Source organism: Sander vitreus, chromosome 13 (assembly GCF_031162955.1).
Source record: "Sander vitreus isolate 19-12246 chromosome 13, sanVit1, whole genome shotgun sequence".
Lineage (NCBI taxonomy): Eukaryota > Metazoa > Chordata > Actinopteri > Perciformes > Percidae > Sander > Sander vitreus.
Window position 1 is genome coordinate 22,431,723 of NC_135867.1, and position 27,893 is coordinate 22,459,615.

General features: G+C 42.8%; 1 protein-coding gene across 7 annotated transcripts in view; it reads left to right on the forward strand.

The window, feature by feature from the left end:
* The window catches only part of ncor1 (nuclear receptor corepressor 1), a 55,885-nt gene that overhangs the window by 25,263 nt on the left and 2,729 nt on the right, over nt 1-27,893 (forward strand). For 2 of the 7 annotated variants that reach the window (XM_078265684.1, XM_078265689.1), the window contains 30 exons: nt 196-326; nt 955-1,250; nt 3,484-3,549; nt 7,470-7,606; nt 7,698-7,821; nt 9,254-9,686; nt 9,800-9,923; nt 10,374-10,551; nt 11,205-11,372; nt 13,094-13,260; nt 15,629-15,743; nt 16,565-16,650; nt 16,792-16,960; nt 18,084-18,218; nt 19,630-19,713; nt 19,815-20,062; nt 20,319-20,625; nt 20,951-21,178; nt 21,403-21,600; nt 22,040-22,189; nt 23,881-24,039; nt 24,445-24,613; nt 24,792-25,273; nt 25,498-25,611; nt 25,995-26,146; nt 26,264-26,481; nt 26,565-26,708; nt 27,227-27,372; nt 27,533-27,586; nt 27,681-27,884. In XM_078265684.1, coding sequence (XP_078121810.1) covers nt 196-326; nt 955-1,250; nt 3,484-3,549; nt 7,470-7,606; nt 7,698-7,821; nt 9,254-9,686; nt 9,800-9,923; nt 10,374-10,551; nt 11,205-11,372; nt 13,094-13,260; nt 15,629-15,743; nt 16,565-16,650; nt 16,792-16,960; nt 18,084-18,218; nt 19,630-19,713; nt 19,815-20,062; nt 20,319-20,625; nt 20,951-21,178; nt 21,403-21,600; nt 22,040-22,189; nt 23,881-24,039; nt 24,445-24,613; nt 24,792-25,273; nt 25,498-25,611; nt 25,995-26,146; nt 26,264-26,481; nt 26,565-26,708; nt 27,227-27,372; nt 27,533-27,586; nt 27,681-27,884 — 5,386 coding nt within the window. The remainder of the gene's footprint in view (nt 1-195; nt 327-954; nt 1,251-3,483; nt 3,550-7,469; nt 7,607-7,697; nt 7,822-9,253; nt 9,687-9,799; nt 9,924-10,373; nt 10,552-11,204; nt 11,373-13,093; nt 13,261-15,628; nt 15,744-16,564; nt 16,651-16,791; nt 16,961-18,083; nt 18,219-19,629; nt 19,714-19,814; nt 20,063-20,318; nt 20,626-20,950; nt 21,179-21,402; nt 21,601-22,039; nt 22,190-23,880; nt 24,040-24,444; nt 24,614-24,791; nt 25,274-25,497; nt 25,612-25,994; nt 26,147-26,263; nt 26,482-26,564; nt 26,709-27,226; nt 27,373-27,532; nt 27,587-27,680; nt 27,885-27,893) is intronic. The other 5 variants (XM_078265686.1, XM_078265685.1, XM_078265690.1 and 2 more) reach the window with 5 other exon arrangements.

Here is a 27,893-nt window from a genome sequence, read left to right on the forward strand (position 1 = left end):
GATATAGCGGAAAACAAGAATGAATGCTTATTTGAAGGCTCTATTTTAATGTATTTCATGGTAGGTCTGAAAATTGTTGTCTGCTTTGTATTTACTTCTGGTAACCTAAATCACTGTTACTAATCTAAACCTTGACCGTTTTCTTTTTGTTTCGAGGAGAAACGGCTAAATATTTCCTCTGTGTTTTGTCTCCAGCAAATAACCCGTCCCTCACAAGAAGACAAGTCAGACGACAAAAACGAAGAGGACAAATCTGAGAAATCTGACAAAAAAGAGGAAGAGGAAAAGAAGGACGAGGAAGAGAAAGATGAAAAGGAGGATTCTAGGTGAGCTGTAAATACTGTAGTTGTTTGACCTGGTGTCACTCTAGTCCATTAAGCCATGCAGGTGCTCCCTTCTATGTGGTGTCAGTCTTGGGTCAATAATTTTGGGAAACAATTTGACCTAACCTATTGATTGAATAGGAATGAACATGAGTGAAGAATTCACAAAGCTTGCTTCACGTTCAGCTATAATGACGCAGGAGTTGACTTTTATCGTATCGTAAGATTCAATAAGTCTGAGTTACCCATTATAATCATGTGATAAACAGAATGCAAATTATATTATTGTCGCTCTTAAAAATAATTAATGAACATCAAAAACAGTGCAGTAACGGTGAAGATTTCACATCCCCAGGCACTTGGAGTGATGCATGGTCATGGCCCAGATGGAACTTGGAAGGGGAAAGCAGTGTCTTTTTTTGGTGCATGGCTAACAGACAAGACAACTTGCTAACTTGTTAACAAGTCTGTCTGAGTGTAGACACATTTGAATAGGCTTTTCTTTTTGTGTTCAGTCATGGAGGAAAGGAAGAGATAACAAAAAGAGCCTGTTATTGCTGACTCAAAAGGGAATAGATATTTGCTGTACCAACAGTCTCTAAAGCTGTGTTTTCCCCCTCCAAAACCACAGGGACATTGGCAAGGACAAAGACAAGTGTGACGGTGGGGAGGACGAGGACGGAAAGGAGCAAAACACGCCGCGTGGCAGGAAGACTGCCAATAGCCAGGGCCGCCGTAAGGGAAGGATCACCACACGCTCCATGGCCAATGAGGCTGCATCTGTGGCGGCTGAAGAGGCACCTCCCCCTGCCCCTGAGCCTGCCTTGCCAGATCCTCTGCAGCTCCCTAAGTCTGATTCAATGCAGAAGTCCATGAAGGAGCCTGCAAAACCCCAGACTCCAGTAGTTTCCATGGATGCTAATAAAGGTGAAGCCTTTGGGTGATGCTCCACCAAAGAGATAGAATTGAGGGAAAGGGAGTTCAACCAAAAAAAGTATATGAAAATTAATATAAATATAGCAATGTTATATTTGGCTAGGCACTGAACATTACACATTTTCTAGATTGCTGTCACTTTTTGAATTTATTTGGATGTCATGTTTTGGTGGAGTCACTCAATTTCTACACAGTCTACACTTGATATACCTTTTTTTAAAGATTCCACATAGGAAACATTCAGTGTTGTTTCTTATTTAGAATTGGTAGACCTTTTCATTTTAACATTGACTATTTATTAATTAGTTGTTGAGTTAACGAAACATGCCAAAAAGCATGCAGCAACTTATGCAGTCATTATTAAAGGTTACTGTCAAGTGACCACAGTGTCCATTTTCTGGCTTCCCAATCAGCTTCTGTAATGTGATAGACGTAGGCTGAAAGATATTTTTATTTTTCTCTCATGATTGAACTGGTGCTGTCCGGGACTGGCCTGGTGTAAGGGACAGTGTTCATACTATTAGCTTTTTTTGTGTTATGAGCTGGGAGAATTTAACCGCACACATCGAACGTACATCTTAAATAAAATTTAAAGACATGTCAGAATATAGTTTTGCTGGCTTTCTCCCTCTTTAAATGTGTAGATTCATACGCTGTTTATAGCCTAAAGGTGGACAGCTGGTTTCAGCCAGTCATTGCCAGGTGTCAGACAGTCTCTTTCCTGCACTGCACTGTACTCAGGAAGCTGTATGTAGTCTGTCCATTGCCATGGCAATGTGCTCTGGTAGAGCTGTTGTCATGGTACTCAGTCACGCACTTGTACTCTTCCACCCTTTGACATCTGTCACTGAAACAATGCTAGCTCAGGTTTTCAGGTATCCAAGTACCTGTGTGATAAGCATGTTTTGGCATTAATCTATATCATTAATTCACTGTTTTGTAAGTGTGCTTTGCTTCTCCACCACCTGCTCCCTCTGCTTTCTGTTAAACAGTCATACAAAGTCAGAGTTATACAAGGCCTGCCTTCTAATGTGATTAACCATCCGTATTGTATTCTTCCACTTCTCAACCCTCTGACCTTTCTGGCCCGTTTATGTAGGACTAAGTCAGTGACTACGTTGTGGATTTAGTGTTTCTGTTTGCTCTGTTGTAACCCCTGCAGCTATGGTGCTTCCTAGAAGTAAGTGAGCTAGGTGCTAAAGGGTAGCGATCGGTCAGTCTTGCCCAGCTGAAATGGTGCCAGACAAGTTCAGGAAGCTGCTGATTCAGTGGCCAACAGTGGGGGTTTGATCTTGTTTAAAGCTGTGGGTGGTACGTGTATGTTATTAGGTGAGATGCTACACTGTAGGCAGACACGTCTGTTTTAATAGCCCCGAGATTAATGACCACCCTTGAGGGGTCTAAACTGTCACGTGGAGAACATGTGGGTTTTGCCACGGGAAGTCTACTCCAGTAGACATTTGTTTAACTTAGTGTAACAGACTGGGTGGCCGGGGGACCTTTGGTAGGAGCCGTCTAAACAGTGAACATTGATCAACTTATCTTTATGGTTGGTGGGGGGTTGGCGGGGGGCAAGCCTCGTGTTAATGTCAAGGGTACATTTGCTGCTATATTAGTCCAAATGTTTACACAGTCTCGATGGGTGCCATGGAAAAAAGTGGGCTAGAGTTCACTTGGCCCCCTCCACACTAACTGTGCACTTCTATGAATTTTGTGGGGGGTGTGGAACTGTGTAGCCAAGCCGAGTCAAGGAGGTGTGTGTGTGTGTGTGATGCGCAGTGTCACAGTAGAAGGAGTAGGAGGGTTGTGGGCTGGCTGTTCTATCTGTCTATTTGTCTTCATCCAAGGCCATTTCCTAAAGAGGGAGGCAAGGCTCTCAACTCTTCCACTGTCTCGTGCTACATCAGCTGACCAAAGCCCTCCCCTTGTGGGTTAGAGAGGAGGAGGGCTTGCTCTGGGCTGCGGGGAGGGGGAGTGAAAGAGAGAGAGGGAGGAGAATATGTAAGTGAGAGTAGGAGAGTGAGCTAGAGTGAGCGTGTAAGTGAGGTAGCAGGTCTCGGCAGCCCCTGAATGTAAACAGATTATTAGATTAGTGGCCATGAGAATGAGACGGCTGAAGGGAGGACTGTCACTGTCTCTCTCTTGTCTCCCTCCCTCCTCCTGTCTCTCCTTGTTTCTTTATGTCAGTGCTGATGGGGCTGTGTCTTTTTTCTTTGTGATTTAGCTGGTGCTGGTGAAACCGGAGAAACTTCTCGCTGGACCGAGGAGGAGATGGAGGTTGCCAAAAAAGGTAGTGTTTCAATTTATTTCTCTCTTGCCTTTCTCTCTGTCCTTTCTCTGTGTTGCTGTGGCTCTTCTGCTTTTTATGATCTTTCCTTGTTTTCCCCTTTTCTCCCTCCCTCTTTTCCTCTTCTGATTTGCCTCGCCCTGGCCATTTTTTTACACGCACACAGGAATGAATGTGCACATGCATTTACACAAATAGAAACTTGTGCGGGTGTTTTATTGTAAGCTGTTAGAGACCCATGAAGGGTTGCAGGATTTTTTTTTCTTCTTTCAGCTGTACTGCTCTGCTGGCTTCTCAGAAGTGATCTATTAAGGTCATCCCTGAAGCAACAGAGCATGACAGTTTCGGGCTTCCTCCAAAGATCCCTATCTATTATTCACATTCAAAAACTTTGTCAGATCCTCTATAGGCTTGTCGCAATTATTACATAATTGCCTGATCATGATAATTTGAGCTGACCGGGAACATTTGGTATACTCATTAAATTCCACAATCAAGGGCATTTTAAAGCCAATATTACAAATGTGGCAACAAATAGAAATTATGAATTAGGTGTTTCTGGCGTCCGCTGGGTAAATAAAGGGTCTACCTGAGCACAAGGTTCCAAAGTCAGAAAAAAAAACAAGGAAAAAGAGAGCTTGTCTGTCTAGACATTAGTGCTGTTGGACATGTTCTTCTGTTTCAGCTCATGTGAGACCATATTTTTTGCTTTCCCAAGCTAGATGATAATAGAGAGGTGCTGATAACGGATCTCTTTGATTTATAGCAGCCAGTCTCCCTTACACATGAAGCTGTGTGTTTGACAGCTGTGGGGAAAGTTATGCTGGGGTTGTCGCTTCCATCCAGCTTTTCTAACTAGATAATTCACATAAAAATGTTTGAATGGAAGCATGGCGTTATAAGAGTAGCGTGGGTCCGTTCAGGAATATCTTATTGCGTAGTGCGAGTATAGCCAGTGTGTGGCCGAGAGAGAGTGATGGTAGCTAAGCTCAGTGCAGACAGGTGCTGGCAATCAGAGCAGAGAAGAAATTAACAGTAAAGTTGTCTAGTGGTAGTAAATGTACAGTTTAGGTTTGTCTCTCTGAATAAATGCTGCAGCTCTTCAGGACCCAAGTAAAGTTCACGTGTCTTGCTTCCCAACTGCTGGGTAAACTGAAGGGGTGAGGCCCGAAGTGAGCATCAACTTCGGCCCTCGAGAAAAAAACAAAGTCCCCCTGTGCCAACCCGACCATGGTCTGGAAGCTGATGCAGAAATGGTTAACACAGGCTTTTTTCCCTGTTGCATATTAACTTTTTAAAACAAAATCAAGCCTCCTTCTACTTTAATTGTCTTGAATCACGTTTTTGTTACCTACACAACTGTTTTAGAACAAGCTATTTAAAATAAATCTATGTGCAGCAGAGCAAGAGGTGAAAGATTGTTTCTGAAGCAATTTAAAGAATTTAAAGTTACTTTGATCTTTAAAATGTTTGTTGCGTACTGTGCCTGGTCTCAGACTGCACCACTGCAGTTATTAGTCAGGTCATGTGCCATTCAAGTATGCCCCCTCTCCCTCCTTTTCTCCGGCTTTGTTGGTATAGGCTCCTACGTAGAGTTCCCTGAGTGCCAAGACCAGTAGACCGGGGGAGTAAATAAAGGGATTAATGTGGCTGAATTAAGACCCTCTTAGAGATTTGCTTCCCTCTTAACAAAAAATACATTGCTGCTGTGATCTCCTCAGGCATTCAGATATATCTGTGGATTAGTACCTAAAAGAGACCTGCACGACCTCCTCTAATCACATGACAAAGCACGTTCAGAAATCACTTTTATGCTATGCCGCCACATACGGCTTGTCATGCAAGCACATTAAACACAGTTCACCTCTAAGAACCCATTTCCACCTGGGAATAAAATCCATCCTCCGTGATCCGATCACAAGTGGACAGGTCTAACTAAAGGTGGGAATGCACCCAGGACCCATTGAGGATGCGTTGATATCCGATCACTCAGACCACATATGAATTGGTTTAGGCCACATATGGCCACATTCTTTTAGCAGTGTGTACGCCTATGTGTCCATGGTCACATTAAGGACTTCCTACTCAACTGTGAGCGAAACTACGTACAAATTCGAAGCATTTCTCATGTCGCAGAAACCACTGAGTGAATTGTGTGTTTTGGATATTATTATCATACTGTTGGTCGTGTGTTGCTGTTTTTGTACCGGTATGTGCAAACGAAAATTATTTACGTTTTTATTTGCATATAGAACAGCGAAGTGAGATCCGATCACAAGTGGTCACTCAAGACTCATTTGGAGGTGCATGCCAGCTGGGAACACACACTGTCCACTTGTGATCAAATAACTGGTATCGGATTTTAATACCAGGTGGAAATGTGGCCTCTGTCTAGAGCACTTAGAGGTTAGAGGACAGCTTATGAATCTATGTATTAGACCTTATGGTCTACTACTGGTGTTTTTAAGATGGCTGGTCATTGTTATTACCCTGGTTTTGACCACTATGGCAACTTCATCTAGCAGCTATAAAAATATGCATAAAACGCTCTCACACATAACGATCACACATGATCCTCCAAAGAATCTTCACTGTTAAAAATGCACCCAACTGTTTCATAGCATAGCTGAGCACTGCACACAACACACTTGACAATAAATATTTCTTATAAGTTGTGGCACCTGGACCTTCACCTAAATGTCTTGAGATAAATTGACACTTGGTTGCTCAACCGTCACCACAGTTACATTTGTCACATGACCAAACAAACATCCTTGATGAAAGTCCTTGAGAAGAAGTTATCATCTGATCTTAATTTCAAGTTCTTGTTTTGGTAGATACTTGGCATGACGAATATACAGTAAGTATTATAAGTGTTTTAAGGGGATAACTCCCAAAGCCACCTTTTGTGAAGCTTATAATGTTCAATTTTTGTTGAAGTTGTAAGAGAGGAGTAAATTAACTTCTGTGGTAATCTTTAAGCTAACTGTGTGTGGTGCTGTTGTGTTTTATGGATTTTAGTGTAGGGTGTTTTAGTTATTTTGTCCAAATAATGTACTTGCAGCAAGCATCTTTGTCTGAAGCCCTGATATATCTATCCTTACTGACTGCATGCAGACAAACAAAGAAGGCTACATTGATATCTGTGTTTTTCCTCGGATGTTTAGTATTCGCTGTCTCTAGGTGTTTACTGTTTCTTGCAAAATACAGACATGACCTTCCTGTCTAACATTTCTCGATTGTCTGCAAGTTAAGTAACTCTAAATAAGATGAGTCACTGTGAACAGTCCTAATGCCCCCATTCCCTCATTTAGCTGGAGCAGTAATGGGGCTTTGTGTTTAGCTCTGGGGTGATTTATCAAGCTGCCAGAATCCCTCATCGCAGTAGGGCTGGGGGGGAGGGGAGGTCACAGGGGTTACAGGATTTAGAGAAGAGAAGTTCTAATGTCAAAGGTAAATGGCAGTCTTCCAGATCACTGCAGCTTGGCAGAGTAGTTTCAAAGTTTAGTTGGACCGTCAAAGCTGATTGTGTGCAAAGCTCAGCGTTAATCAGGATGGGAAAGACCATCAGCAAACCACAGCAACAGAGTAAAGTTTCATTTTGCAGCAAAACAAAAGGTTCAATAATAATGACAACTGCAGCAGCTTTTCACTCTAAAGAGAGAATGTTAAGAATGCATCATCTTCTTGAACCATAGTAATGGCACTGATACAGCATAATTGGAAATATGTAGTATAATATCAAATCTGGCTTTGTTGGCTTAGCTATACCACTCTGCTGTTCCTTTTTTAGATTTAAACAGTGCATACAATTATTGTATTTAGTCAAATATTATATAATCTTCTTAATAATTTGTATTCTTTCAAGCGTTTAAAGGCTGCACATTTTTAATGCTAAATTGTCTCTCTTTGTCCTGCACCAGGGCTAGTTGAGCATGGGCGAAACTGGACAGCCATTGCCAAAATGGTGGGCACCAAAAGTGAGGCACAGTGCAAGAATTTCTATTTCAATTACAAGAGACGTCACAACCTGGACAACCTGCTCCAGCAGCATAAGCAGGTAAGCTATTTGTTGTCTGGTTTCTGTTATGGTTAGTCATTGAACTGTTGTAATGTATGAATGCAAAATGCAAACTTTTTCTGTTTCCCAGGACACACGGCGGGCTCGTGCTGATAGGTCTCAAGGTGAAGGTCTAGCCACAGTGTCACCTGATGATGATGATGATGAGGATGAGGATGATGATGAGGATGATGACAACGCAGATGACAGTGAAGGTCAGTGAGATGAATGATAGGAAGCATATGCTCATCTTTAAACACACATGCCCAAACACATTTGTTTTGGACTATTTTCCTGTTTGTCTGAGTCCTAGGGCAACCTGGGTGAAGGATACACAGCAAGCTGATAAGTTTCTCTATCAAATTTGAGCCCTTGCCTATGAGTTGTGGAGCTCCATGTGTGTGTAGTCAAGTGTTAACTAAAGAGGGTATGGAGCGAAAGGAAGTAGTGATAAGTACAGTGCAAAAAGATGGGAATCCTGATCAAAAATGTGCTCTGAATGGTCAAGGATTTCATTTAAGTTGATGGCAATGTGCTTGGTCTGTAATGTCTGTTTTTAATGAGAGAGAGAGAGAGAGAGAGAGAGAGAGAGAGAGAAAAAAAGGATCAAATGAAAAAAGCAAAGGGGGGGGCGGAGATAAAAGATATGAACTAATTCTGAATACATGGGCGCCTGTTGCATAACAATTCTTGGCTTTGAAGACTCAACAAAGCCTGCTCTTTGAACACAAGGGGCCGGTCCACTTGTTTGATCCAGCAAGCCTGTCTGTCTACCCTGTCTCCTTGCTCTCCAGAGGTCCTTATCTTTGATAAAGATAGCGTGCAACGTATAGATTATTCTGAATGTTGCCTAATTAGTACTGAATAGGGCTGCTTTGTAAAATCAGCATTTTGTTTTCTTAACAGCAAAGTGATTCAATAAGTCCTTTTTGTTGCTCAGCAGACTTGTATGTAATTTACAAAGCCTCAAGTTCACAGGATAGCAGTAGCGACAGCGGGAGGTCAAAAGGTTTTCTGTTTTCATGTTTATTTGACTTTGTCTTCATCCCATGGAAACCCAATCTGCGCTTTAGAGGTCTTGGTGATCTGCTGCCTATGGATCTCACATTATATACATCAGACAGTAGAGCACAAAAAGAGATGGCAGAAGAGGCATTAGTACAGCTCTGTTAAAGCGTACTTACCAACATTGTTATGTTTTGTCATTTGGATGTTTAGTAATACTACTTCAATGATTTTGGTTTGATACATACAAAGCATCTGCAAAGTGTTTTAGCATAGACATACCATCTGGACTACCATTACCATGGCAACAACTGCAGCGGTAGACAATATGCAAACCAACAGAGGCAGGCAGATTTTTTTTAAACACAGTTTCTATCTTAAGGATGTATGCTTTTCAGCTATGAATTAATCTTTTTATCACTTAAAATTAGCAGTTTGTTCCGGTCTTGTTTTGACCAACAGTATGTTTACACAGTTGGCATTTAAGATATTAGTTAAATGTATGTCGTGACAGGCCTACATTTATTTTCATTTTCATTTTATTCCTAAAAGGTGTGCAAATGGGCTTAAAAGTCTTGTGAGTGTCAATGAATTGAATGCATTGCTTGACATGTACTAATTCATCCTCTTACGCTTCCACAGGCGGTGACAACAGCTCAGATACAGAGAGTGCTCCCTCCCCCTCTCAGTCTGCCGACTCTAAGAGAGCAGACCGCACTGCAGGAGATGCTCATTGCTCTGACCAGGACAAAGGTCAGGCCAGTAATGGAAAGGCCCTGGAGCCCTTATACGGAGGACTCTGTGTCAAGGAAGAGAAAAGCCCAGAGAGTGAGACTGGCTCTCAGGAGGAAAAGGCCAGGATGACTTCCTATGCAGGCTCAGTGCATCCCAAAACTGAACCTCAGGATGCTGACATGAAGACTGGAGAGGTTCAGGTCAAGATGGAACCTGAGCTTAAGGAGAGAGGAGAAAAGGGAGATCATGGCGAGAGGCATAGGGAGATCAACTCGGATAATGACTCCAGCGCCACCTGCAGTGCTGACGAGGATGTGGAAGCAGAGCCTGAAAGACAGAGGTGTGTTTTCATGTTGTCAAGTTGTGTGTAGTGTACGTAATTGTGGTTTACAAGAGCACGACATGTTTATGGTTTTGAGTGTGACATATACATTTTGCTTTGTGCCTCTGCAGAATATTCTCCATGGAAAGGCCTACACTGCTCAACCCTCCAGGCTCGGTGCTGGTGTCCTCACCCAAGCAAACCCAACTCAACATCCAGCAGATGCAGCATCGGGCAGCTACCATCCCACCTATGGTTAGTCACAGTTTCAGGTTTATTCATTTAGACTGTCACAGAGGCGGCAGCTGGCATGCCCACATTTCCCACATCAGTCATTGCGAGCAATGTGATGCGATCAGAAAGTATTAGTGTTTTATACTGTCACCATTTTAATTTTTGTGTTGTATGTACTCTATAGTTCCATTGTGTCCTGTGCTAACAATGTGAATTGTAAATCTAGATCATATATCTACCAAGGTCTTGATTTAAGTGTAAGATGTAAAGAGTCTTACTTTTAAGTTCATCAGATGTGTCTTACAACCTTTGAAAGCAAAAGTTCCAAGATATACAGGGAATGCATTTCTTAAGTTTGGTCAGTGCTCTCTGTACAATGCTTCAGTGCTCAGACAAATTGGTCAATATCTCATTTGGTTCATATCTGGAATTTGATCTCATCCGGACCTTTTCCCTCCTTCACCTATCTAGGTGCATGGTCCTTTTGGCCCCGGTGGTGTGCCCATCAGTGGCTTTGCCATGTTGCAACACCAAATCAAAGCAGTGCACGAGTCAGCACACCAAGAGGAGAAGCAGAGGCAGGATCAGGGAGACCTGGAGCGCAGACAGCCCTTCAACACCCGCAGCCCCACCGTAATAGACAGAGATGGTAAGAGAACAACATCTGTCCTCATTCTCCTTCTTCCTTTTTATCGCTCCTCAGCCTTGTCCCCTGCTGTCGCTGCTAACAGTGGACTATTAATAGCTAATGCATTTATAGGCCACATTCATTTTTGTTCAGTTTCCAAAAAAGCAAATGTTAAAGGGTGATCTACACCAAGACAAAAAGTTAGCTGACCCTGTTTTACATTTGATGCAAATTCTGAGCTGAAATCTGCATTGATGCCCCTCTTGGAATGCCTTTGGATGAAGAAGGGGGCTTTGGTGTTTTTTTGAAATTGTATGACTCAAGAGTGTCAGTGTAGGACACTTGCTGCTTCTGGGCAGTGAGACATAGTTCAGCCTCTTAGCTTCGGAAGGAAGAGTGGTAAAGTCACTTTGCAGACTACATGATGCCTTGGTTTTTGCAAAGCTTTTAGCAGCTTTTAGTGAGAGTGTTGTGAAGAGTAGAGCAGCTCTCTGTAAGCTGCTGAGCTTTGACACCAAGATATTTATTACATAGGTTTCCGTGGGTGTGTGTCCAGGTGGCGGTGTTAGTTGGACAGGGCCGTCCATTCTAGGTCAGCTCAATGCTCTACGGCATCAAGTTCTTGTTTTTAATAGTGGTTGTCTTCCCTTTGTCCTTATGCCTGTGTACTGTAGGTAAGCCCTTACCCTACATGCCTTATGACATGAAGCTGGCTCTGGACCAGGAGGTCCATTCTGGCCGGCCAGGCTCTCCCTACAGGCTCTCCCCTAGGGAGCTGAGCAAGGCCTCACCCCAGCCTGACCCCAACGCCCCCAATGCCTCCCGCTACAGTGTGCCACCAGGTAAAAGCACACATGTTCACCTCCTCCTTCCCTCCCTTTTTGCCTCCTCCCTTACCTTGCTAATACAAACTAGCTGTCGTTCCTGACATGACGTAGCTGACTCCCATTGAGTCTTGTGTGTTTGACAGTGGAGGCACTTATCTGACTCTGTTGGCAAAAGAATGAAGTTTGGGTTGAAATGCAGTATACTTTGTTTGAGCCACTCTTATATTTCAGTTTGACATTTATTGATATCCATGTTTTTTTTACTCTTACGGATCTTATGAGATTCACTAACATTAGGTTGGCCACAGACTAAAGAAAATGACACCACCCAAACTAGCAGTTAGACCGCCCAGTGGTGAAATGTTGCTGTTTCGAAATGCTAGTTTTGGTTTATTAAAGACATGAGCAAAACAACATAGTATAGAAAATAAGCACAGCAGAAACATCAGATAGGTCAGACCACTGTGTTTAACTATACATCTTTTAACGTTGAAAATTACAACAGAAATAAACAAGTTTACCGATTTCACATATCTCCGCATTTCAAATCAACTGCCATTTGTCTACACGGAAGCAATTTTTTTGTTAGCGCAACGTCACGGTGATTCTGTCTAATAGGTAGCATAATGGATATGTTAGTTTGAGGCCACGCAGAGCCTGTATCCCGGCACAGGGGAAATGCACTGTGTGCTTGTACTTGTGTACCAGTACAGTAGCAGTTGATCAAGCATGAGCCAGCTCTTTCGGGTATAATCACATACTAGAGAGTAGGTTGGTGATTTTATAACTGCAGCGAAAATGTCTATGCATGAGTCAGATATTTTTTTGTCTGTCCACCACCAGTGCACAAAGAAAACTCTAGCACACTTCTTTCACCCCTAATCTTGGCCCTTGTCCTACATTCTTGTCTCAAAAAGAGGCTGAGGTGGTGTGTGAGTCACTGCCATCATCACCAGTTTTATGCAGGCTACCAAATTAGGTTGCATGGAAAACATTTCCTTTGAAAATGTCTACAGCTGATGTTGATGTGGAAATGACATTTGGACTTTGGTAGTTTGAGTACAATGACTTTCTTATTTGTCAATTGGGGCAAGCAAATTTCTCATGCCCTGACAAATCCGGTTGTCCCTGATGGTGAACTGCAGCATAAATGTTAATGTTGGACACACAGTCTACCTGCAACAAGGATTTAGAAATTCGTCATGGAGCTGCTTGTTTTCTTGTCTGGCCCTGTATGAGCCATGGTGATGTCCATGGAGCTCTCCCACCATTTCCATTTTTGATTTTGTGGAGTGCAGAGCATGAGGCACGCTCCGTGCATGGAGGTTACTCCTGGTTTTGTGTGTCATGATCCATTTTGTCTACTCTGCTTTCCCAGGAGATGGTAAAGCAGACAGCAGGCATGGGCCAAGGTTACCTCGAGTTGAGGACTGGCTATTAACTGAGGTCTTCAGTGCTTACTTCACCACTCACTGGAGTCTGCCAGAATTAATGTGAATATTTTATCATGGAGTCTTTGATGGAAATTGAGCTTAATGGAACCCTTATGTTGGGTGGGATAAAATTGTGGTGTCTGGCAGGCAGAAACATTTAGAGGATTGATCTAGGTTACTGTGTGAGCTGATTTTTGTATGCAAAAAAAGTTGTTTATACTTTGCTGTTTAGGTATGTTTCTGATGCTCAAATGTTGGCCAGTAAACAGTCATCTCTGATAATTGTTTTCATATTCCCATCAGTCCTCCACCCTGCCCCCAACCAGCTGGTCCAGAGTATGGCAGATGGAGTCCGCGTGACATTCAGCAGACCCAGTCGACCTCCCAACATTCCCTCTCCTCCTCCACTCATTCCAACCACCAAGCCCACGGACAAGCCCTCCTTCATCCAAGGAGGCTCCATCTCCCAGGTAAGACACCCATGGGATTGGTCTACTGTACTACTGGACCCAGTGTAGCAACCCTATTCTTAGTTTTCCACACCTCTGACATTCACACCATATAGAAGACAAACTGTAAATGTTCCCTGTGGAGTTTTTGACCTCAAGTAGCGCTATGGAGCTGTTTATCTAGGAGTTGTTCACCGTTTTGTTCTTTTTGTGCATGCACACGAGGACGCACATGTGCGCAAAGGGGACGCAATACACATAACTGCCAATGGTTTCACACTATTCCACTAATCTACAGGTGGCCGTAACACGCCAAGATATGCAGCAATGTGCCAGTAAAGACAGGGAAGAAGAAGACTGCTAGCAAGTAAACATGAACATAAACAATGCTAGTAATACTTAAAATCGGTTTTGCAAATCCTTTATGAAAAAGGAAACACATTTGTTAAAGCTCAAGGATAGCCACGGTTTATATTGGTGAGTAACACTGAATGCAAAACACTTTTGTTTACAAGAAAACTCCACAGAGAACCTTTTTAAATCATAAAATTCATGTGAGCTGTCATAGAATGAACACATCTGCGTTTGACTATGAGATGTTTTCCACAACAGACACTATGACACACCAAGCACTGTTCTACAAATCAACTACCTACATTTTCTTTACAAATTTGTGTTACCAAGTCTAACACAATAGACAAGACGAGTGTTTGTATGTGTCAAGTTATTCCATCCTTATAAAAGATCCATCGTCTTGTAAGTTATTCTCTCCCAAATAAATTACCCAACAAATTGTAGTAACATTGTAAGAGTTAGTCTTAGTACTAAATTAAAACAGTGGAGCAGAGTCAAACCCAGACCTCAAACCTGAACCTTAATAGTAACATTTTGTCAGATGACGTTAGCACAAACGCTGGGTATATATCACAAGCATTTCGGTTGACTAGTATGAGTATCTCGGAGGCTTTGGCCCAGGAAGCTACACTACAGTATTTTAGAAAATCTTGTATTTTTGTATTCATTGTTTTGGGACCATCACACTGATGGTCCCAAAACAATGAATACAAAAATACAAGATTTTGAGTGCTTATTAGGGAGCATAAATTAAAAAGACACACCATTTGCAATACAATTACCGTAGATCAGGGCCACCGAAATGGATTCAACTTAACAGTGGATGCAGAAGTTCTTTAAAGGCAGAATGAGTAGGACTCGATGTTTGCCCCGACTCAACAACACCAGAAGCACGCGCCCCACTCCATGTCTTTCTGCATCCCCGTCCTCTCCTTCAGTTTTCACCAGCGGGTTGAAAGCCAACCCCAGATTCACTCTAGTTTTGGAACAAGCTTTGCCTCGCTATACTTGTTTGTTTTCATTTTCAAAGCTTCCTCTTGCATGTGTGTTTAAGATCTGGCACCTTGTCGCCAAGTTTTTATAGAGTCCAACCCTCACACCCTGCATGCTGTGGCTGGGGGCTACACACCCAGTGTCCAAAGGCTGATGCCCAGAAACGTCCTGTTACAGACACTGCCACACACTTATATTGGGTCATAAGTGATGATTTCTCATCAATTTTAAACTTGCCAGGAAGAATTACATGTATTCTGTTTGAAACAAAATTAGATTTGTTGCAACAACAACAACAACAACAGTAAATGTCCTTTTTCAGTGTACAGCTTGTTGACTCATTAAATGCATTACATGTTTTTCAGTAGCTCAGCCCTACAGAAATGGAAAGGGATTCATGTGTCTTATGTGTTGTAATGCTTACATTGTGATCTCTTTGTAACAGTCAGCACAGATGTATTCCGAGTTGCTAGGCCTAAAATGTGTATTAGTCAGGAAATATGTATTAGCTGTTATCAACTGTAATACATAAAAGACTATCAACTAGAGATGTTGCGATACCAGTATAGGTATCGGCTCCGATACTGCCTAAAACACTGGTATCGGTATCGGGAAGTACTGGAGTTTATGCACCGATCCAATACCACATAATAATGCCCTAAAGAAAAAAATACGTTAAAGTAGTTTATTTATGTTCTTTTTCCGTTATAACTGACTGTCAAACTGGATAATAAAAGAACGTTCTGTGGCATTCATGTTTCACAAAGAGTTTAACCTGAGCCAGACCGACAACAAAGATAGAAATAATATCACATCCATACAGGGATAGTAGTATACAGTTGTTAAAACATAATAAAATATATGACACACTGGTATCGGATCGGTACTCGGTATCGGCTGATACGCAAGTTCAGGTATCGGTATCGGGAAGCAAAAAATGGTATCGGACCATCTCTACTATCAACATCACTTGACACCACTTACTTGTTTTCATGGAAATTGACCTGACCTTAAAATGTGTTCTTTGTTCCTGCTTTTCCAGGGAACTCCTGGAACATATCTGCCATCCCATGCTGTCTATGGGCCAGAGGGGACTAAGAGCAATGTGGGCTCCATCTCTCTGGGTCTGCCTCGGCAGCAGGATCCTAACAAGCCTGGTAGGAAGACTGTCACATTACTAAGAGGAGGCTTGTATGCAGATTTAGACAGTCACAACCCCACCTAGTTTAATGACACCTTAGATTTTTAATATATATTGAATGCTGTAAGGTTTTATCTCTCTACATCATAGCATTTAGCTAAAGCAAGCTTTTATTGTATAATGGTTTTTTTTGCAAGTCAGTGTCAAACATTAAAAATAGATATATCACTAATGGTAAATATTAAATCTCCTGCATGTTTTTTGCCAGCTGTTGTGATGATTTAAAAAGTAAAGCTGTGAAAATTCATCCATTCACCCATAAAGAGAAACAGAACTCTCTTTATGGGTGATCGCGTGAACTTTGTAAACCAGAGATGTCTTTCCTTTCATTGAACCTGAACTGCAGCATTTACTCTTCCTTGAAGCTGCAATCATTGTGTGAAAAAGCTACTCCCCTCCTTCATACTTATTTTACATCTCGCTACTTTATGTTTAACAGATGTGTAACAGAAGGAGCACATGTTACTAACAGAGGCGAACCAAATGCATTATGGTGGACGCTCATTACAGATTAATGATACATTGCCAGAGCAGTGATAAATATGTTGTGTTAAGTTTCAAATACTGACAAGCTCACTACTAATATATCATTGCATTTAATGTTATGTTATTTTTAGGACAATTTTAAACACATGTGGACATATACTAAAATTTAAATCTAGACACTCAAACTGGTATTACTGCCAAAGTCAAACTTTAGCTTCACTTCAACTAGATGACACTAACCACACATGACAACTCTCTACTTCTCTGCAACTTCTCTGTGCAACTCTCCAGGAGCTGCAGTCCCATCCATACAGGATGGCAGAGGCAACCCATCAAAGATGGGTGAGGGTCTGACTATGAGAGGATCAATCACTCAGGTAATAAAATGGATGAAGGGTAATTATTACATGATAGAAGCTGTGAATGGATAAACGATGACGATTTTTTCATTGGGCATATATTTAATGTGTATTTGCTTTTTATGTTGCATTATATCTTTGTTCTTTTCTGCAAAATAGGGCACACCAGCCCTGCCCCAGTCCAGCATTGCTGCTGACCTTCTGAAGGGCACAATTACAAAGTTGGCCACAGAGGACCTGAGCAGCCAAGACAAGGCAAGGGGAGAACAGCTGTCTAAGGGTCATGTCATCTATGAAGGCAAGAGTGGTCACATCCTCTCCTATGATGGTAAGTGCTTTGATTGTTGATACACTAGGGGTGTAACGGTACACAAAATTCACGGTTCGGTATCTACCTCGATTTTGGGGTCATAGTTCGGTATGTTTTCGGTACAGCGGAAAAAAATAATTTATTTTGAAAAGTATGAACATTCAACAGTGGCTCATTGGCCGTAATTAATGTAGTCTCACATTGCCAGACCTACCTACACAGCGCTGCGGAGGAAGGTCTGGCTAGTCCACATAACATTCCTGGATGGGAGAAAAACTTGCTCTAGTTTATTGCCATTTCTTTAAACCAATCGTAATCGTCTTGGGACACAGCAACAGTGCTTTTGCAAAATAGCCTCTTGTTTTGGTGGAACATGTGTACGTAGGGAGGCGAGCTCTGGAATTAGAATGGCTGTCAAGTGTGTGATGAGAATTTTACTCAAAAAAAAAAGAAAAATATAATTTGATTGTCGGTTCTAGCTCGGAGGGTGTTTCCCGAATCGATCGGAGTTTAGAATGCCAACATAAAGAAAGCAGAAGGTGAGGGACATCCGGCCGAAAATGAGGGACAACAGGCGGCACCGGAACAATCCCGTAAATGAAACGTCGTCCATATAGACTATAATTAATGTCACAGATAAGGCACTCAAATACTGCCATATTGTCAATAAGAAAAAATAAATAACACTAATGTCAGTAATGCTCCATCATAAGGCTCAGACCTGTTGATAATTCCTGCACTGGGCTGCAGCTTGCTGTCGTTAATATAGGGCAGGCACAATGAACTGAATAAAATGCACATGTGAAGGCACACTGTAGCAGGGTTCAAGCGCTGACCGTATGCTAGGTATTCTCTATGACTATATAGCATTAGGCGCTGCAAAAACTTTCTGGGTAAAACTCGCGCTCCAGAATTTCTGTTCCACGTGTGCGAGTAGTCAACATAAATATACTATTTGACATGTTTGAGTCACAGGGCGTGCACAGCACCAATGTTGCATAACAATCCGAATATCCTATGCGGAAACGGTTTGGGATGACTACTCGTATCGTTACAGCCTTATGATACACCAAATAATTGTTGATTATTCCTTTACCAAACAAACACACCTTCTTGATCATGTTTTTTTTGTCTCCAAAAGCTATCAAGAACCCCAGGGAAAATACACGCAGCCCCAGATCAGGCCATGAGCTGAAACGCACGTACGACATGATGGAGGGACCCATGAGCAGGGGACACCCTGGCAGGGAAGGAGCTCCATTCGAGGGTATTGCTTGTGTGTTAAGAGTATACACTGTCACCCCGTTTTCATCTGGAATTAAAATCTGTCCTCAGTGATCCGATCACAAGTGGAGAGTTCAAGTTCAGGTGTGAATGCATCCAGGACACACAGAGGACACATTGAGATCCAATCACTCAGACCACATTCAGAGGTGGCCACATTCTTTTAGCAGTTTGCAAAGTATTTCTCATGTTGCAGAAACTAGGGCTGCACAATTAATCTCAATTGTATCCAAATCGTAATATGGACTAGTGCAATATCCAAATCGCAAAAATCACACTATAATCATTGACATTTTTTTTAAATGAGTGATACAAAAATGATCATTCCCTCCAATATCATGAATCGTAATTGCAATATCAGTCAAAATAATTGAAATTAGATATTTTCCTCATATCATGTTGCCCTAGCAGAAACCACTGAGAGTGAATTGTGTGTTTTGGATGATTTATACTGTCGTGATGTGTCCGTGTTTTTGTTCAAGTGCTGCCTGCTCCGATATCCCCAGCTGTCTGGAGCTCTGTGCCCCGCGGTTGCCTGGAAAAGTCAGCCGTGTTGGCAGAACAGAGGTCCCTGGAGAACAATAACCTATTTTCTAGTTTCATAAAACATACCCAAATTCACAAATATGTAGAATATTACTACAGACATTCCTGTTTTTACATTGAAACTTCTGCTGTTGCTTTTTAGAAGCTGACAAATTTGAGTATCCAAAGGAGTGGCTGTACAATGTTGGATGGTTTCATTTCTTAATATCAATAAAAGTCCCCTGTTAATTTGTTATTTAAAAGCTTATGAAGCAGCAAAATGTTGGGTCTTCATCAACAGTAACTTAACACTACTCCTATAAGTGACCATGAAACAAAACAAAAAAACATAAAATAAAATAAAGCAGATATAGAAACTAAACTTCAAACAACAGAGATTCAATTAGAAGCTACTAAAGAACGACGAGTTTAACACAGACAAAAAAAAAAACAACCTCTTTCTCTGCTGCACGACCGATCTTATTTTTAGGTTCAGAAAATGTAAATGTTACACACATAACTCTACCTCGCAGAACACACAGACTGACTGTAGCCTGCGCTATTTTTATGACATTTCTAAATTGATGTGAGAGTAACAACTGACATTTACACACACGCTCACACACAGCCAGCCTGTATACAAACGGAAATATATTGGTGTTTTTTTGCATATAGAGCGGGGAAGTAAGATCTGATCACAAGTGGTCACTCAAGACGCACGTGGAGACACATTCTACTGCCAGGAGTGAACTAACGTACCTAAGGCTGTCCACTTGTGATCGGATCACTTAGGACGGATTTTAAAACTAGGTGGAACCTAGATTAATGTGTCCTGGTTTGTTTTTACTGTATCAGGATAGTGCTTGTTTGTTTCTCAGGGTTGATTAGCAGAGCCTTGCCCAGAGAAGGTCTACATGGAGATTCTAAGGAAAGACCATTGATCACAGGATCCATCATGCAAGGTAGCTAATTGTAAAGCTTGACACATTCCCATAAATCATCCACTGTTACTAGTAGCATCAAATAATGAGAAAAGGCTGAAATACTTTTCAAATCTTCCCAGGAACACCTAGAACCGCCGCAGAGACTTATGAAGATGCCATGAAATATGGAAAACAGATAAAGCTAGAAAGCCCACCAATCCGCTCCTTTGAAGGGGGTATTGGCAAGGGCAAGCCCTATGAGGGAGTCAATACTATCAAAGAGATGGGACGCTCCATTCATGAAATCCCCAGACAAGATCAGTCTGGCCAGGACATCTGCAAGACCCCTGAACTGTCAGACAGGAGGGTAATTGAGGGCATGTCTCAGGTAAGACACTTTGACTTTTGAAGGGCAGTCCAGAATTATTTTGTGAACAGCATTTACTACTGCCATCCTTTTAGATCTGTTCAGTGAACAAATTGCCAAATAATTTCTTTTACGTAGGGGGTTTATTTAACCTTATACCTTTTTCATATTGAATATGCTGAATCAACAAATATACATAGTGGACCAATTATATTGGTGATGAATTGATGACTGACCTGTTGTTGTTGTTGTTGCTGCTGCTGCTTTCATTTACTAGATTCACCCTCTCAACCAGTCTACTATCAAGCACAATGTCAAGTCCCTCATCACCAGTCCGTCTAAGCATCCCCACAGCATGCCTCAGCTCGAGGCCATGGAACGAGCCAAATACGAGGAGAGCAAGGCAGTACGCCACACTGTGGTCAACTCCACCGCCTCTGTCCTGCGCTCCACACACCAGGAGGCCGGCAAATCCCAGCTTAGCCCAAGCATGTATGAGGACGCCAACGCTCGCAGGACCCCTGTTAACTACAGCACCAATCCCGTTTCCAGAGGATCACCCATGTTGGGACGTACACCAGAGGGTATTTTCCGTAACTTTTTTTATTCACAAACTATGGAACTTCAGGTTCTCAGCCATTCATTACTTGTCGAATGATATAAATACAACAATTATAGAGTTAGACAAAATTTTATTAGATTTTTTTTTTTCTTGCTAAACCAGGTCATCTTATTTGCTAGAATAAGCATATTCAAAGTAATACCTAATGTGCACCGTGCTGAGGGCATGTGACAAACTTTTATTCCTGATTTTGTTTTCTGTGACAGAAATACTGTCATGAGATGATATTAAGTTAACCAAGCATGAACTTATTAGATGAGCCATGTGTGTTTCTCTCTCCTACAAAGGTGTTGTGAGCTCTGCGAAATCTGCTGCACATGAAAGAAAGAGTGCCATGACCCCGACACAGAGGGACAGCGTCCCAGCCAAGTCCCCAGTGTTGGGTGGTGACCCTGTAGCCTCTCACAGCCCTTTTGACCCCCACCACCGGCCTGTTGGTCCTGGGGAAGTTTACAGAGCCCACCTGCCTCCACATCTCGACCCCACCATGGCCTTTCACAGAGTGCTGGATCCTGGTAAAGTGTTCAAATCCTTTCCACTGTTTCCAACGTAACTACAAACAGAACAATAATGGCCTTGATTCTGAGTAAATTGACAAAAGCAACTCAGGCCCTCTAATTCATAGGCACTACATGGCCAGGATCTCTTTCAGCTATTGACGTCAGTAGTTGCGATCAGTATCTGTGAGCCGTCTGTTCATATGTTTTGTTTTGTTTTTTTCTCCTGTCGTCTGCTACAGCATTCATGTTCCCCAGGCAGCCATCTCCAACCGGCTACCACAACACCTACCAGCTGTACACCATGGAGAACACGCGGCAGACAATCCTCAACGATTATATCACTTCCCAGCAGATGCAAGTCATCCGACCTGACATGGCCCGAGGGTTGTCACCACGGGAACAGCCCGTCGCTATGCCTTACGCAGCCGGAGCTCGAGGTATGGACCTTCACCAGCTGACCCTCTCTCACCTGCCACAGCAGGCAGGGGAGAGGCTGTGGGCAGGAGGGGCTGTAGTATGCAGACTATGCGCTTGTGAAGTAGTGGCTACCTTTTCCAGACACCCAGAAGCAAATGACCTAGTCAAATTTAGCTGATTTGCTCTTAATATTGGGGCTGCAACTGCTTGGGCTACTACTCAATTTATCAATTGGGTACGGTCATCCAAATCTCCATTTGCTGAGTGGTTGCCTCTTACAAGTTGACCACTATTCCACTCCCTTTGCAGCCCTGTTGCTTACTGGTCAATCTGTATTTGTGAGCACTGCCAGATGAAGGTGATGGGTTACAGCTAAATGTATACGGTGTTCATACATTCAGAAATTGATGGATCAGTTCTTGTTGTTCACCGTTGGCCCTTTGCTTCTGTCTGTAAAAGGGATTATTGATCTAGCCCAGATGCCTCCAACTATCCTGTTGCCTCACCCTGGGGGAACAGGTACTCCCACTTTGGAACGCATCGCCTACCTCCCTGGAGCTCAGCCCCCTTTCCCTCTTAGGGCTTTCAACCCAACCTCCATATCGCCAGGTGAGGACCCCTCCCTTTCCCATCCCTACACGTGTTCCCTTATCTTCCCTGCCACGATCTTCATTTTCCCTCACACCTCTGAAAGCGTGCATCCTTGCGCTGGCCTGAGGGGTCAAAGGTCAGTTCTGCTTGTCCAGTGACGGATCAAGTTGAGTCTTACTGCAATCACACTGGGAGGGATTTCTCACAAAATTCTCTGACTATTGCAAGGCAATAGAGTGATTTCCTTTTTTACCTTAAGAAATTGTGCTCCTCAGTAGATCATTCTTAAGCCGCCTACACATGATCAGGGGTAAAAACGCAAGGTAGGGCGCAGATCATAGTGCAGACACTTATAGGTATACATCATCATCGCTTCTGGCCACCTCTTTATCTCATTGGTTTCGTCTTGAAAGATAAGCAGGCAACAGGGTCAAGGTTGAAATAATTTGAAACTTTGAGCTCAGCGCTCGGTGGAAATTTTGAGCGGTGCGCCACGCCAAAGGGTAGCATTCGTCTGGGTTGTCTCCACCGCCCTCCCCATAGGAAAACAATGGCACAGCCAGCGCAGAGCGGTTTTACCGTGGATCATGTGTAGGCAGCTTTAGGGGCACAAAAAAAATCTATGTTTGAATTAAATTGTTTATTACCTGTTCATCTTTGAATGGTCCAGTTTGTTTTTGTGACTGCAGTTGATTCTCTGTAATGTCTTATTATATAAACTCAACACTGTTGTAATACAGTGGTGCTCATAAGTTTATGAACCCATGCTAAAATTGACTAAAAAAAGGAATAATCTTTTAAAAATTGATCTCAATGCCTTAATTAAAAGAATTAGGAAAAATCCAACCTTTAAGGACACCAATTTGTTTTGTGAATGAATAATGTATCGTAAATAAATAAATGTTCTTCCTTAAAATACAGGGGGCATAAGTATTCACACCCCTATGTTAAATTCCCATAGAGGCAGGCTTTTTTAAAGGCCAGTTATTTCATGGATCCAGGATACTATGCATCCTGATAAAGTTCCCTTGGCCTTTGGAATTAAAATAGCCCCACATCATCACATACCATTCACCATACCTAGAGATTGGCATGGGGTACTTTCCATAAAATCATCTCCCAATGCAAATCAAATCAGCTATTAGGCTAACTGAAATAAAACCAAAGGTTGGATTTTTCCTAATTTTTTTTTAATTAAGGCATTAAGATAAAAAATTGTATTCCTCTTTTTAGTCAACTTTAGCATGGGTTCATAAACATATGAGCACCACTGTATATAGACTCAAATTCACCAAAGTAAGCCTTAAAAAAATCTTAGAGGCATTGAAAATGGTGTTGAGCTCAGTCCAAGCGACAAGTGATATATGGGTATACTTTTTCATTTTCATTTTGGAATGCAAAGTAATGGTTGTTTCACTCAAATTAAGTCCAAAAACGTTTTAAGTGTATATGCAACTAAAGCTGCACCTTAATGAACCCTGTTGCACTCATGTTTTTTTTCTGAAATGGTAAATATTGTAATATTCCTTTCTGAGACAGAACATCACCATGATTGTGATATGATAGATTCAGAACTTATCTGCAAGGCCATTTGTTTCAGATTTCTAAAGGAAGCCTGATCCATCCTGCCGAGACCCTGTGTGTAGTATACGTGAATTAAGTGTGTGTGTCTGTGTGTCTGTGTGTGTGTGTGTGTGTTTTGTCCTCAGGCCACCAAGCCCACCTTGCTGCTGCAGCCGCTGCCAGTGTGGAGAGGGAACGGGAGCAGCAGGAGAAAGAGAGGGAAAGGGAGCAGCGGGAGAGGGACCGGGAGCGAGAAATGCGGGAGCGAGAAATGCGGGAGAGAACCAACGAATACATCCGCGGAGGTGAGTTGTTTTGTTGCTGTTTAAAAGTTATGAAAATCTCAAAATCATTATCTTTATATCCTGTTAATAAAGGAAATCTGTGTCAGTCCGCTCTACTGAGCAAGCATTTACCAATTCGTATGAGACTGGTGTCATTAGTCATCATCGGTTCCATACAAATCAGTGCTAAGACATAGAATTGCATAACACAAAATAAGTACCTGATAAATGTTCTCTCTTTTGCCCACCTACTCGCACATATCTTAGTCATTTTTTTTAAAGTAGTAGGGTAGTCCGTTATGTAGATAAATGTAAACACCAATAATATTAAACTAATTTGCTATTCGCTATAGAATGAGCATGGCAGCGTCAGATCGATTTTGAAACCTATTGTTACAATGTTTTGTGTTTGTGTGTGTGTATCAGGTGTAGCAGAGCAGCCAGGCCGACCAGGGAGTCGAGGTTATCTGCATTCCCCTTCTCCTTCGCTCAGGACACAGCAGGATGTAGTGGTGCAGCAGCAGCAGCAGCAGCAGCAGCAGCAGCAGCAGCGGCCTAGCATCTTCCAGGGCAAGAGTGTCATCACCTCTCTAATGTAAGTCTCAACAAATTCTAACTCTGCATTTACATAAGTGTGTGTGAGTGTGAGAGATATGTCTTCATTAAAAGTGTGGACAGTAGACTTGTCGGACAAACCACATGTCTTTTCCATCCATTCTGCCCATCCGTCAGGAAATATGGTTGATGCCTTCATCTTTTGATTTCCGCTTCAGGCCCCATTCAGCAGCAGCGACAGCAGCAGCACAGAGTAGCTCTCGCTACAGTACTGCAGCTGATGCTCTGGCTGCTCTGGTGGATGCTGCAGCCTCTGCCCCGCAGATGGACGTGGCCAAGGTGAAGGAAAACAAACATGAGCGGGATGACGACATGTCTACTTCGGCTGCAGCTCGGCGAGCAGCCAGCATCTCTGAACAGCAGGAGGCAGAAAGGCGGTCCATGCAGTCACCCTATGGTGCTATGTCTCTGCCAGGAGGTAAACCCCATCCAACTTATTCTGAGGGCCCTGGAGTCGGGGTTAAGGATAAGGGCCATCCGACCTCAAAGTCCCGTATCGAAGAGGAGCTTCGGACTCGTGGAAAGACGACTATCACAGCTGCTAACTTCATCGATGTCATCATCACACGGCAGATAGCCTCGGACAAAGACTCACGAGAGCGAGGCTCTCAGAGCTCTGACTCCTCCAGCAGCTGTGAGTGTGCGTGTTGGATGCATGTTGATCAGGAGATAGCTGATATTATTTCAACAGCTCATAAGTGCTCTGCAACACAGTGACATCACCAGTTAGTTAAGTGGTCTAGCACACATAGGAGTTAAACCTTAAATGTAATCTTTTGCTTAGAGTAGTGCATGACCAAACCTTAATATTGTGTCCTTTGCTTAGCATAAATAGTAACTCTTTCCATACTTGTTGCCCTGCAGTGTCATCCAGTCGATACGACAACACCGGTGGAGGAGCCATTGAGGTGATTAGTCCTGCTAGTTCACCAGTCCAACCACAACAGGACAAACCAGAGGAACAACAACAGGCAGCAGGTATGAACACACACACAGCTCAGTTTGAGCATATCATATTTGGAAAAAGTAGTATACTGAATAATTTTTTGATTTATTTAAAGATTTTGTGCCTCAGGTCAAAAGACTTGTACCAGATTTGGCTGTGAAGGCAAAATGTTGCTGCTTGGCAAGTGGAGTAAACATACCATAACTTAAATGACATAACCCACTGACCTTGTCATTTGAGACTGTCAGACACCATTCCTCTGCACCAGTTGCATCACGTGATTCCGCTTGAAGTTATTCCTGTCACCTGCAAACACATGTAGACCATTTGTTGGCATACAGTGTATTAGCTCCTCCCTGTCTTATCTCTCTGCACCTCACCCTGACTCAATGCTCTGTCCCTTGTCAACCTTCAGCAGCTGGCATGCGGGCCTACGACATAAGTCGTTACCGGCCATCAGGGGAGCCACCACAGCCCAGTCCCCAGCAGCCCCCTTCTTCCCAAATTGACAGCTACTCCCAGGTCCCCAAGACTCACCGGGTCATGACCTTGGCAGACCACATTTCGGTAAGAAATGCTAGAGAATCTAAAAAAAAGTAATGCTGCACATGCCAGATTTACCATGTACATCAAACCATTATACCTAACCAACCTGTTTTAATATGGTCACTCCCTGTCTTGCAGCATATCATAACCCAGGACTTCGCCCGGAATCAGGACCCTCCTCCTGTCTCCACCTCATCTTCGGCCACATTCCAGAGCGTGATGCCACCCGTGTCCTCTTCAGGGCGAGCCAAGGTGTCCAGCCGCTACAGTCCTGAGAATCAGGTTCAGGCCCCACACCACCAGAGATCCTCCAGCAGAGTTTCCCCAGAGAATGCCCCTGACAAGCCCAGAGCCAGGTACATGGACCAGCCAGTTAACCCCGCAGTAATCAGTCTCTGATCATCTGTTTAACATTTGTCTCTCTCTGCTCCCTGTCTAGGCCTGGGAAATCTCCAGAGCGAGGCGGCAGGCAGATGGAGAACTATGAACCCATCTCTCCACCACAGAGCTACCAAGGTGTGGACAAACAGGAGGTGGTTGGGCCTCCACCCCAGAGGCGAGAGGCTGACAACTCCGAGATCAGGTACGGGATCTCCGCAGTTTGGATGCATGATAGTTCATAGTTTTTAGCCCCACAAGCCAGTACATCTCTTAATCGCTTAAAATGGATTAAGAACCAATTTTTATATTTATATTGACATTGTAGGTATGTAGTAACTGACACAATTTAAAGGTTAGTTACAATAGAAGTTGATTACAATTAAATAAATAAAAATAATAATATTTTAGTAGTATTAGTAGTATAGTATTTATGTATTTAGATATAAATGTATTGTCAGCTGTAACAATGTAAATATTAAATAACCAATATTTCTACACTTGATCTACACATTGCTCAAGTTAGTTTTCTGTTAGCGCCCTGACATTTGATGACTGTATCAGTCTGTAAATCAATTGTATGGATGCCAGCAGGCAGAACCTCCCCCCCCTGTCAGCAGTTGTTTGACATCCCAGTGGGGTTGAAAGTGCCTTGTGCCAATAGTTTGTTGCCCCAGTTACCCCTATTTGCTATTTGACTTTTTACCCTTTGTCTGGATCAAGGACTGACTCACGGTCCCCGGGGAGTGTCAGCTATCTGCCTTCCTTCTTCACCAAGCTGGAGAACACCTCACCAATGGTGAAATCCAAGAAGCAGGAGATCTTTCGTAAGTTGAACTCCAACTCTGGTGCCGGTGATTCTGATGTTGGTAAGTGGGTCTTTTCTTATCCTCTTCCCTCAAACTAACATGCATGCATCAAATGATGGAGCAAGCTTTGTTAATATGTGTGCATGCCAGACATTTGTGAGTAATTAACTCCTCATGTCAGACATTAAGTTTTTTTCAACAGCTAAAAATTGTCTTGCAGGAAACGCACAACCAGGCACAGAGATTTTCAACTTGCCTGCTGTTACAAGCTCCAGTAAGTAGCAGGGAATCTCACTCAGACACTTCACGGTGCAATCTAGTTGATGTTTCATTTCTCATTGTATGTTTTGTTGTGTTGTGGATTGTAGGCAGCATCAACACCAGGAATCACTCGTTTAGTGACCCAGCCAGTAACCTGGGCCTGGAGGACATCATCCGCAAAGCCTTAATGGGCAACTTGGAGGAGAAACCGGAAGAGCACCAGGGAGGACTAGGGGCTCAGGGTGCCATCAACAACACAGCCTGCACAGGCAGCGAAACCCGCCAGGAGGCCAACCGGTCACCCAGTATGGGTAGGAACG